The sequence below is a fragment of the Echinops telfairi genome, unplaced genomic scaffold, assembly GCF_000313985.2.
Source record: "Echinops telfairi isolate 266 unplaced genomic scaffold, ASM31398v2 ScPeMD7_2;HRSCAF=8, whole genome shotgun sequence".
NCBI classification, from domain to species: domain Eukaryota; kingdom Metazoa; phylum Chordata; class Mammalia; order Afrosoricida; family Tenrecidae; genus Echinops; species Echinops telfairi.
The window spans coordinates 13,417,807-13,429,154 of record NW_022103898.1 but is presented as its reverse complement, the minus strand read 5'-3'; the positions used below and the strand labels follow the sequence as shown (position 1 = coordinate 13,429,154).

The following is an 11,348-nucleotide window of genomic DNA, read 5'->3' as shown; positions in this document are numbered from 1 at the left end:
CACATGCCCATTTCTGCGAGAAGCTCCACTACTGGCAAGGAAGCTTGCGTCACCCCCATAAGCGACGTGATGGACAACAGGGGAGCTCACGCTCCAACCCAGGCAGCTGATTCTAGCACTTTCCTCACCACCAAGCTTCTCGGCTGCTCAGGAACGGACTGGGGGGGAGGAGGTCGTGGTGCCTGTTCCCTGTGCTCCACACAGAGCAGAAACTTGGGCTCAACTGCGGGAGTTCAAATCTTACCCCCACCACTTGCGGTCTGATGAAACCCGGCCCAAACTCACTGCCCCGGAGCCGATGCCAACACACAGCGACCCACAGGACAGGGCGGAGCGGTCCCTGCAGGTCCTGTCACTCTTAAGGGGAGTAGAAAGCCCCATCTTGTTCCCGAGGAGAAGCCGGTGGTTTCGAACGGCTGACCTTGCAGTTAGCAGCCCGTGTCACCACGAGGCCATAAGCTGGGTCGGATCCCTTCTCTCCTGAGGGCTCCCGTCTTTGACTGGTGGTGGAGCATGGGAGAGAGTGCTCCCTAGTTCTCAGCCATGATGCACGGAGAGACAGCCTAACAGGGAAGGAAACGGGGAGGCCTTGAGCTGGCCAGGCCAGGCCAGGCCCACACCCACAGCAGGTCTGCAGGGGTCAGCCCTGGGTTTCTGGCTGGGGTCCAGGAAGAGGGACTGAGACTCCTCCCCGGGTCAGCCTGGCCCACCTCCATGCTCTCTGACCCAGTCAAGCTGCCTGCCCAGCCCAGCTCTGAGCTGAGTTCGTCACTCCCTGCCCGGTCCTGTGTCCTGCCTCTCCTCCCCGGGTAAGGGTGCCCGGGTGACTCTTTGGAGAACTGACTATCCCCGTCCAGCTTCAGTCGGAGTTCCGCTGGGATCAGCCCACTCCTGGGCACAGCGGTGGTTCAGGGAGAGGTGCCTCGTTGTCATGGGGACCGAGGAGCACCCGTCCCCTCCCCTCATCTGGCTTGCTCTGCTGGTAGAGGATGGACAGACTGTGGGGAAGAAGTAGCAGAAGATGGAGAGAGAGGACGTTCTGGGGCCGGACCTTGCTTGCAAGCAACAGAGAGTCAGGACTGTGTCCCCACCCCATTCTGCACCTCAGCCTGGAGCTCCTGGCTCTGGGTGGTCCACCTCCGCTCAGCACCCTGACCTTGGCACAGGTGGAGGGAGCCATTTCCAAAGGTCCTCGACACCTGAGCTCACCACCACCACCTCCCCGGCTCCCAACCAGGAGCTCTGAGGCTCAGAGAGTGGGCAGAAGGCCCAGGCCACCCAACTAAGGGTGGCCAAGCGGCGCCCAGTCCCCTGACCCTCAGTCAAGGGCCACTTCCCCCTGCCACAGCCAGAGCTCAACATGCCAAGAGGACATGTAGTTTTCAAACTACGGGATTGAGACAGGGACTGTCCTGGGACTGAGGTGGACGTCCCCCAGCTCACTGGCTCACTGGAGGTCGCTAGGACAAAGCACCTCCTGGGAGCCTGGTGTGTGCTGCCGCTCACCGGGCAGTAGGCTCCAGACCTCCAGACAGGACAGGGCCCTGCCAGCCTGGGAATCCCGAACACAGAGTCTCCAATACCTGCTGCCTTCGGACTGGGCATTCTCATGTCCGGTGCCCATGGCACATGTGACAAAAGGCTCCTGCTGGGCGCCCAGGCCATCACCGGCCACCACAGCCCCGATCTCAAATGCTGGACAGGCCAGCAGTCTGAACAGAGCCTGGCTTCCCCTCACCCTGCGAGACGGGTCTGTCTGGGCAGCCTGGGAAAGGTCTCTGCAGTCCGAAGCAGAGGCAGCCGTGGGCGCTGAGTGAAAGGTTTCCTCCACCGGTCTGAATTTGGGTGGGGGGCTCCTGGTGCAATAGGGGCTGTTTCTCCCATGGGGTTCTCAGAAAGCCCCCTGGCACAGTGGTAAAACAAGGAACAGCAGTGCCCCCACAAGCCGGGGAGGAGCCGCTGTCTGGATGTCTTTATGTCAGGAGCCACCAGGCAGGTAAAGACAGCCCGAATCGGTCCACGGGGAACTCTAAGCAGAATCCTCACAGGAGGGGCAATGCTTGCTCAGCACCCCCAAGGAGTGCTCCCAAGGGGCGGGTCACCTGGGCCCTAGACTAGAACCTCTGAGGTCAGCAGCTGCCCCCCCCCCCAGAGTAGGTGCTCACGAAGCGCTAGCTCAGTGCATGAACACCCCCTCCCATCTCATCCTGATGGAGGGGACCACCACCCCTATTTACTGGCCAAACCCCTGAGGCACAGAAATGCGTGGGACTTGCCCCAGGTTACAGGCAGGAAGGATGCAGTCAACTCCCCAGCTGCCTGAGGGACTGGGGTGAGTGGTGTCTTTGGGTGGGGGCCCTCCTGGATCTGGGCCCCAGGGACCCTTCCAGAGAGAGCAGAACAGAAAAACCAGGCTGGCCTGCAAGGAAGATGCAGTAGCCTTTAATCAACAGCAGAAGCAGGGCAGGGGTGGCGGGGCTGGGGCTTGTGGGATGGGCCCTGCAGCACAGGGTCAGGCCCTGCTACTGGGAGCTCCCGTCACCCTGCCACGTAGCCTTGGCTCCCGGGAGGCTGGTGGGTGAGGTGGGGGAGGGATGAGCACCAGAGACAACTGCCAGGGCCACCCAGGCCTCAGCGCTTGCCTGAGCACCAAGGACACAAGAGGCCACTTCCCTTGGGGGAGGGGTCAAGCTGTGGGGTGGGGGTAGGAGGGCTGGGGGCCCACCGGCCACCCCAGCTCCCCTTCCAGGCTCCACAGGCCACCTTGGCCTGCAGGATGGGGTCACCTGAGGCTGCTAGGACTAAGGGTGGGACTCAGGGCTAGGGGACGGGGAGATGTCCCCTGCTTCATTCGCCTGGGCCTCTCCTTTGGCATTGTGGCTCAGAGGTGGGTGCCCTGATGGTGCCAGCTGGTCCACTGACTGCTTCGTTCCCCAGACCTGCTGGGGTGCTGTCATGCTGGCCCCCGGAGGCTTGGCTAGGCGGAGGTGCCCATCAGGGCCTTTAGCACCGTGATGAAGCCGGAGCTTTGGGGCTTGGGGCTGATGGGGGTGAGGAGGGCCACTGGAGAGGACAGACATCTATGCCTGAGCAGTTTTGAGTCCTGGGAGATTGGAGGTCAGGGGTGTTTGGGAAAAGGGGTTGAACAAGGTGGTGACAGCACCCCACTCCTTCCCCCTGCTCCTAAAGAGGTTTCCGTGAGGAGGGCAGAGGTCCTTCAACTATTTGGCCAGCCGTGGTGGTAGCTGGGGAGGAGGGGGGTGCAGTGGGGCACGATCTGAGCTTTGATTCATGGGGTCACCTTCACCCTAAGATGCCCCCAAGCGCCTGTTCTCCGCAGGCCCTGCTGGGGGTCACTTTAGGGATGGGCATTGGTCAGGACTGGAACACTGGCATGTAACACACAGCCACAAAGGGGTCCTGTCCCATCATCTGTAAGTAGCACCTGGTAAGGGGGCCATGCAGTACCTGAAGGCCCAGGATACAGATCTGCCTTCCGTGCTCCCTCAGGACCTCCTGCGGGTCTGGGTGCACACAGAGTGGGTAGGGCCCATATTGGCGTCCCGGGGGCCGGGCCCAGTGGGCACACTGGGGAGTCGGAGGAGGCAGGGTCTGGAGGAAGGCCGGTGAGGAGGCAGGCAGGGCAGAGAACCGGCGGAGAGCCCTGGAGTGAGGAGAGCCTCTGAGCATGTGGGGCGCATTCTAGAGCACTCAGAAGAGTCTCTCTGTCCCGGAAGGACTCCCAGGGCACACGCAACTCCAGTGGGGCCACAGACCGGTTACTTGGGATGAACCGCCACCAGAACACCATCCCCGGGGGACCCATCTTGGGGGTGGGGTGCGCATTCCAGTTCCAAAGGATTGGCCTGAAAGAAAGTTCTGGAAGGTGGCACGTCACAGGCTCTTCACAAGGTATGTCAGACAGGAGGAGAGAGGCAGGCACCCGCGGGGAGGGGCAGTGGCTGTTCAGAATGGAGAGAGGCCGGACCTAACTAGCACGTCGGGTTCTGCAGGGCCACGTGCCCGCCCCCCACCCACCTTTCAGGAGCAGGTGGCGGGTGGGGTGTCCCCCGGGGGGACTGGTGGCCTCAGTCCTCGTCCGGCTTGATGAGGTGGCCGCTGAAGGTAATGTAGGTGTCCACGTCGTCGCTGTAGATGGCGTTGTCCCGCTCCCGCTTGAAGAGCCTGACCCAGACGCGGTCCCCGGACAGCAGGGCCAGCATCACACTCTGGCTCTGCATAACGCTGCGGTCGCTGGGCTGTGCGTACAGGATGACGGCCGCCACCTCGTTGTGCATCACGTGCGCGTAGGTCTCCTTGAAGTTCCAGCTGTGCACGTTGAGGCTGAAGAAGTAGAGGCCCTGCAGGGGGGCGGTGAAGTGGCCGGCAGCCAGGTCGAAGTGGCCGTCCGGGTTGACAAAGACAGTGTCAAAGAGCAGCGGTTGGAAGCCCTCGCTGCTGTGCAGGGCGGTCCGACGGCCCACCGAGAAGGCGGAGGAGCGAGCCCGGCACGGGCTGCCCGGACTGCCCGCCTGGCCCTTGGCGCCCTTGGTGCCCTGCACACCTCGGTCTCCCTGGGGGCCTTCCTTGCCCTGCTTCCCTGGTGTGCCCAGTGGACCGCGGTCCCCTTTGTCACCTGTGGGGACGAGGAGGGGAGAGGTCAGGCCCTGGCTGGGGAGGACTCAGGTGCATTTGATTGTGCTCCCAGGAGCATCCTGAGCATGTCTGACTTCGGCCTCCTGCTGTACCCGCAGCCCGAAGAGCCCAGACCCAGCCAGGGCTGTCCTGGGATCTGCATTTGCCCTTCCCTCCGCCTGAATGCCCTTCCGGGTCCGTAGCAACCCGGCAGCCTTTCTCGCAGGCTTCGTGCCTGCTCAGATCTCACAACCACCCCACTCAACACCCCACATGCAGCTTCGCAGCCTCCTCTGTGCCTGCACTCCCACCCTGCTCCCTCCATCCCGCTGCGACTGCCCTGGAACCCAGCCTGGCCTGTGGGCTGAGTGGGTTTCACTGACTTCCTGTCCGGGCTTACTGCTCCCACTAGGTCAGCCGCTCTGCACTGGGAGGTGCTTTGCCTGGTCTGGGCTCGGCTCCAGCCCTGTGTCTGAAGCAGTGAGGGGGCCTGGTGCCACACGGGGAAGGCCGCCCCGGACGTGCACGTGGCCCTAGGGGTGCCGAGCTCCTGAGGGTTTTCAGAGGCTGGGTTTTCCACAGTCAATGGCCAGGCCTTTCTTGCGAGGCACCTCAGAGTGGACTGGACCCTCCCACCTTTCAGGTAGCAGCCGAGCGCCTTGGCAGTGGCCAGAAACCCCTCTGGGACACAGCAGGTGCCTGACACACATGGGCGTGAAATAAAGGGTCTGATGGCTTCTCTGGGCCCCTCCAGTCCACCCCTCACGTCGGATCCAGGGAAAACCCCTCTGCCCTCCTTGCTCCCTGCCCCCGATGTGGCCGGGCTGGAGGTGGGACTCACCCTTCAGGATGGTGATGTTAATATAGGGCCTGACCTCAGGCAGGGCATAAGGCAGGGCAGATGGGGAGGCCGCCGGCATTGCAGCATCGGCAGGGGCTGGGGGGTCCACTGAGTCACAGCACCGTCGGCAGCCTCCAGGAGGTCTGGAGGCCACAGCTTCTCCAAAGAGGGGCCCCTCGCTGCGGATCCCAAGCACCGAAAGAGAGAGTAGGAACACGGTCCAGGAGGGGCCCGGGGCGCCTGTCCCCATGGTGACCTGGAGCGGGGAAAGGGTGTCAATTAGCATCGAGGATGTGCCACGGAGCCTTGGAGCCTGGTGGCTGAGCGGGCGACCAGGTGAGCTGCTAAGCACAAGGTCAGCAGTTCAAACCCACCAGCCGCTCTGAGGGAGAAAGATGAGGTTTCGTACTTCCATCAACAGTGATGGTCTCAGATACTCTCAGGGGAAGTTCTACCCTACCCTAGGGGGTCGTCGTGGGAATAGACTTGGTGGCAGTGGGAGGGTGTGCCGAGGCCAAGTGTGGGCCACCCACACCAAGAGCATGCTTGGTGACGCTGAGGTGTGATGAATGACAAGACTGAGGCCGGCACAGGGAAGCCGGCTGCCCACGGACACATTACACCTGCACCCCTGGGTCCATGGAGGGAGATGTCTGAACCCCTGGAGTGTCTCTGAAGAGTGTTCTGGGAGATGGGGGCCTGGTGGGCACAGAAGAGACACCCCCCAGCCCCCACCCACATGCCATAAGCCATGAGGCTGCTCCCCCTGGCCTCCTCCCTCAGGCCTGTTTTCCTGCTGTTGACTCGGCCACATCCGGCCAGCTATGGGTACACCACGAGGCAAGTGAGTGGACCCTTGGGGACTAAGAGCAAGGCTCTGCAGGCCTGCTCCCCAGGACAGGGGCGTGCCGGGGCTGAGAGAGCCGGGGTCACTACATAGTGGGGATGCTACAGTATCTCCGAGAATCCTAGACTGCCGGCCCCTGCTGGCCCACCTGTGCCTCCTGGTCCCCTGGGGGTGAGCAAATCAGAGAGAAGTCCCCTCAAGGCAAGTGATGCTGAGCTGTGCAGTGGCAAGGCCTGGTGTGAGCCCCTCGCCCCCCTGCAGCCCCTCCCCCCCAGCCAGTGAGAAAACTCGACAAGCCAAGCTCCTACAGGGCATTCCCACAAGGCCAGGTCACTGCGAGGTTATGCCTCCAGCACCCTAGACCGGCCCCTCGGCTCCCTGGTGGGAATTGGAATTCAGGGCTGGAATTAGGAGGCCTGGAAAATCCCAAAGGACCAGGCATCCAAGGGTGTATGAGGCTCAGACTGAGGCCTGGGCAAGAGGGGGGGAGGGTCAGAGTGCAGGGAGATGGGGGCGGAAAGTCCCCTGGGCACTGGCCGCTGGCCACAGCCAGGCTGTGTGGGCAGGAAGCCACAAAGGCCGTTTGAGGCAGTGGCAGCCTTTGGGGGGTGGGGGGCGATGTGGGGGTGGCTAGTGCCCAGTAGCACAGGATCAGAAACTCAGCTTCAGAAACCAGACTGGGTTTGACACTTCTAGCGTTTCCTTGTTGACTTCCGCCTGGTTCCCTTGAACGTGCCGTACGATGCAAAAATATTTTTCTTGGGTTATCTGAGCAGAGAAGGCGATTTTGTTGTTACTTTTTTAGTGTCAGCCCATTTCAACTGGAGACCTCGGAGCTCTGGGCCTCCCCCCGGCCCCGCAGCTGGGTGGGAGCAGGAGAGGGATGGAGGGTAGTGACTAAATGCAGAACCCCTTCCTGGAAGTGACCCTTCCCAAGCTCCTCTCTGCCTACCCTAGGCCGGTGTGCCGCTCCCGTTCAATACGGCGGGACTCAATGCCAGCCCCCTGCCAGGTGGCACCCCCACCCCACTCCACCTCTTCACGTTTTATTTTGCAGCCCCCGCGTCTAGACAGCTGTTTCTGAGCACAGCGGACGCCCCTGTGATATAGGGTCGCTCTGGGCAGCACTGGCTCTATGGCAGTTGGTCTGGCTTTTGAGTTTTGTGTTTGGCTGTGACCTCTCGTGCAGAGGGTGGGCTTATGATCCCTCTGAGCCAGTTCCCAAGGGCTTGACCTCTTGGGGCTCCCTGTTCCTGGACACCGACTGAGACATGACCGTCACACAGTTCCCCATGCCGTGTTATCTGGGAGAGGAAACTCAACTGCCTTGTAAAAGGCCCCATAAAACCTTGGCTCTGTCCTAGGCCCCACACTGCCCTCACCCACCCTGCCTGCCCTGCGTGGGAAGCTGCAGGGCATCCACCAGAGGACTGGCTCTGGTGAGGACCTCCCTGTTGCCCGGGGCCACCTAGAAGCCAAGAGCTCAGAGACACAGGAGTGGGACCCCGGGGATAGGAGGGAAGGCAGCCCAGGCCGGCCTTGTCACAAGTTACAATTACCACACATAATAGTGATCAGTGCCCTGGGAATCAGGCCAGTGAGGGTGACTCTCAGGGTCCTCCCTGCCTCTGCTTGGGAGCTGGGTGCTCTAGGGGAGGGTGAGCAGGCCCTGCGGAGCCCAGTGGGAGCAGGACCAAGCAGGCAGTTGGCACCGGCCGGGAGGAGCCCCAGGCTGAACCATGGAGGAGGAGATGGAGAGGGATCAGAGAGACAAGGGGCATGGCGAAGAGGGAGGGAAGACCTTGTGGGCTGCACTGACTCCAACCCCGCTGCTGGTCCCCACTGCCTGCAGGGTCACCTGTCACTCACCGAGTGTCCTGTGTCCTGCACAATGGCTCACGGGCCCCAGGCCTTCCGGACGCTGCTTGCTCTTTGGCCCATGTTGCGATAATAACTTGTTGCTGGTCTAGACCCCCGGTGCAGCCAAAGCAGGGAGCGAGGGAGGGAGGGATGGAGGGATGGCAGCCAGAGGGCGGGCCAGAGGGCGGAGGGAGCCAGGAGCTGGTTCCCCTGGTTCCTCCTAGTCCCTCCCTCTCTCCCTCCCTCCCTCCAGCTGCAGGCTCTTGGAGGAATAGCAGGAGCCCAGGATTTCCTCTGCTTAACTCTTTGGTGACCCAAGAAATCTCATTTGATCCAAAGACCTCCAAAGGGCAAAGGGGGCAAAGACCTGAGGCCTGAAGCTCCTGAAGCCCAGAGGCTGAGGCCCACCAGGGAGGGGGGCTGGACTGTGGTCCCCACTGTTGCTCAGCGGGGTGGGGGTGGTGGGGTCCGGCAGTACCACCTACCGGGCCCACTCCCCCTGGATCCTCCAACTGGAGCTGTGGGACTCTTCCTGAGCTGCTGCTTCCGGGTAGTGGCACAAGTGGCACAGAATCTGCAGGTTCTGGGTTCAAGTCCCAGCACTGCCACAGATCGAGTGACTTGGGCCCAACACTGGGCCTCTAAGACCCTCGGTGTCTGGACAAAGCCATCCCTGGCCTTGTCCTCAGTCATCCTAGCTGTTCGGGGGATGATCTAAGAGTGGACCATCAGGCCCTGACCGATGATCTCATCCGATCCCTGCACCGGTTCAAGATCATGATGCTGACTGGAGTCCACACAAGGGTGACGTTGGACCCTCAAGAGTGGCAGTCTTGTGCTCTTGTCTGACTGCCACAGCCCACTGGGAGCCCCCCCACACACACACACACAGCCCCCCAAGGTCTGGGCAGGGGTGCAGAGGGTGAAGGCGAGCAGGCCGGAGAGCTTGAGCCACTGAGAACTTGGCAGGCTCACTCAGACCTGCCCTCTACGTGGCCCTGCCCCAGGCAATGTTCCCAGGGCCCAGAGCCAGGGCCTCTGAGGGCGGGAGCCCAGGGCTGTATCCTGCAGGCCTGGAAAGTGCCGAGTCAGCTGGGCCACAGGAACCTCCAAGAGCCACGTTCCTGGCTGGAGTAGACAGTCTGGCTGTCTGCGGATAGTTCCCCAGAGAAGGCAGGCAGACTGGGGACACAGGAGTGGTGGGGGAGGCACGGACTGTGTGCCGGCACGGCATGCCTATGACCCCACTCGGCAACTCCTTCTCAGAGGAGGAGTCGGGGGTCGAGAGAAGCAGGGCAATTGCCTGAGTTCCAGACCTAAGTCCGTTGGCTCATGGCCACACCAGTGTCCAGTAAAGGGCCCCTTGTCCCACGTGATCCCAGGCTGTTGGCTGGGGCAGGGCAGATGGAAGAAACTTACTCTTGAATAGGACATTCAATATTTCCCCCACTCTCTCTTACCGTGCCTGCAACCCTTCCATTTGTGAGTCAGCCCCTGGTCAGTTTAAGGACCAGTCTGACGGCCTCTCCAGCTGGCCAGTGGCAGGCAAACAGATGTCAGGCCCCGGGGATGGGGGTGGGGGTGGGGATGACCTGGGTCTCAGCTTCGCCTCCTCCTAACTGGGCAAGTCTCCCTACCTCTCTGAGCCTCAGGGCCCCTGGAGCAACTAGATTTAAGATCAAGAAGGAATGCTGGCTGCTAACAGCAAGGTCAGCAGTTTGAAACCACCAGCCGTTCCCACAGAGAAAGACGGGACTCTCTACTCCCATCAAAGTTCCAGTCTCCGAGACTCACAGGGGTTCTTCTACCCCGTCCACGAGGGTCCCTACGAGTTGGCATCGACTCGATGGATGGCCATTTGTCGAGAGAGTAGACCATCGGAGCCACCTGGCAGGCCTCCCTTTCCCTGGCGGAACCCTGGGTGTGGCGAGAGTACATGCCCATCCATTCTCCTGAGGTGTGCCCCCCAGCCTGGATGCCCTCCTGGCGCAGGCTTCCCCCTCCTCACCTGTAATAACTCCACTGCAAAGATGTGCCTCAGTCCCAAGGCCGGTGTCCCCCAGCCACCAGCGTGCTCTTCCCTTGTGCTCAGGAACCAGCTTCACTCTGTCCCATCCCTTGTCCGAGAGCTCATCCGATCCTCTCATAGACCCCGTGCGATGGGCACGCTTATTATCCCCATCTTACGGGCGAGGATGATGAAGCACAGTCCTAGTGGCACTCAGGACCAAGCTCTTAACCCAGATCCCCACTCTCTGGCTATGTGACACAGGCAGGGTGGGGCAGGGGTGGGGGCATGGCGGTGTAAACATAGTGGCATTCAGTCTGTGGTTACAAAGAGCCGGCCCCATTCTTTCTGCTGCACTCCTGGGAAAGCCGCTGTGTGCACCTATCTAAAACGGCAACTGACGGAACAGGAGCCTTGACCATTCCCGGAATTCGCTGCAGAAATCGTGACTCCCAGGGCCTCCTTCTAATGAGCTCATTAGGAAAGCTAAACAAAAGGGTGCTGAGCGCCACCTGCTGGGAAGAAGCACCAGGGTCCCAAGAGTTGACACCAGGAGCGTCAACTACTCCGCCAGCCACGTAAGGCTGTTAATGCAAGGTCAGCTGTTCGAAACCACCAGCCACTCAGAAGGAGAAAGATGGGGCTTTCTCAGCCCGTAAAGTGACAGTCTTGGAAACCCACAGGGGCCGTTCTGCCCCCCTTCTCTAGGGCTGCACTGAGTTGGCATCGTGAGTGCGTTTGAGCTCCTCCTGAGGGACGTGAGGGGCTGAGATGCCTTGGGGCTGGCTGGGCTGGCCCGGTGCCCAGCTCCCCCTCCAAAACGCAATGGGTCTAATGGGGCACTCCCTCTCCCAAGCAACTGCCCAGCTGCCTCCCACAGGAAGGACGGAGGCCTCGCTATCCCCGGGCACACCTCTCTCCCTAAACTCCCTTTCTCCACCCTGGGATTTCAGCCACGGTGGTGTTGGCCTAAGATGGGTATTGAATCCTATTTGGCAGAAGAGGACACCGAGTCCCCACGAGCTCCAGAGAAGGAAACTTCTAGCACCATGTCAGCCCTCTGCACCCTGACAAAACTAGAAACCAGACTCATGGCCACCGGGTCAACTCTGACGCATAGCAATCCTACAGGACCGGACCTGGTGGGACTGCCCCTG

General features: G+C 61.4%; 1 protein-coding gene across 1 annotated transcript; it reads right to left on the bottom strand.

Moving 5' to 3' along the window:
- Positions 1-2,420: 2,420 nt before the first annotated feature.
- C1QTNF6 (C1q and TNF related 6) lies at positions 2,421-8,294 on the bottom strand. The gene is made up of 3 exons (XM_004700708.2): positions 8,193-8,294; positions 5,477-5,732; positions 2,421-4,636 (listed from the first exon to the last, which is right to left on the bottom strand). Exons 2-3 carry the CDS (start codon positions 5,724-5,726, stop codon positions 4,089-4,091), a joined length of 798 nt encoding a protein of 265 aa, XP_004700765.1. The 5' UTR covers positions 5,727-5,732; positions 8,193-8,294; the 3' UTR covers positions 2,421-4,088.
- Positions 8,295-11,348: the final 3,054 nt, after the last annotated feature.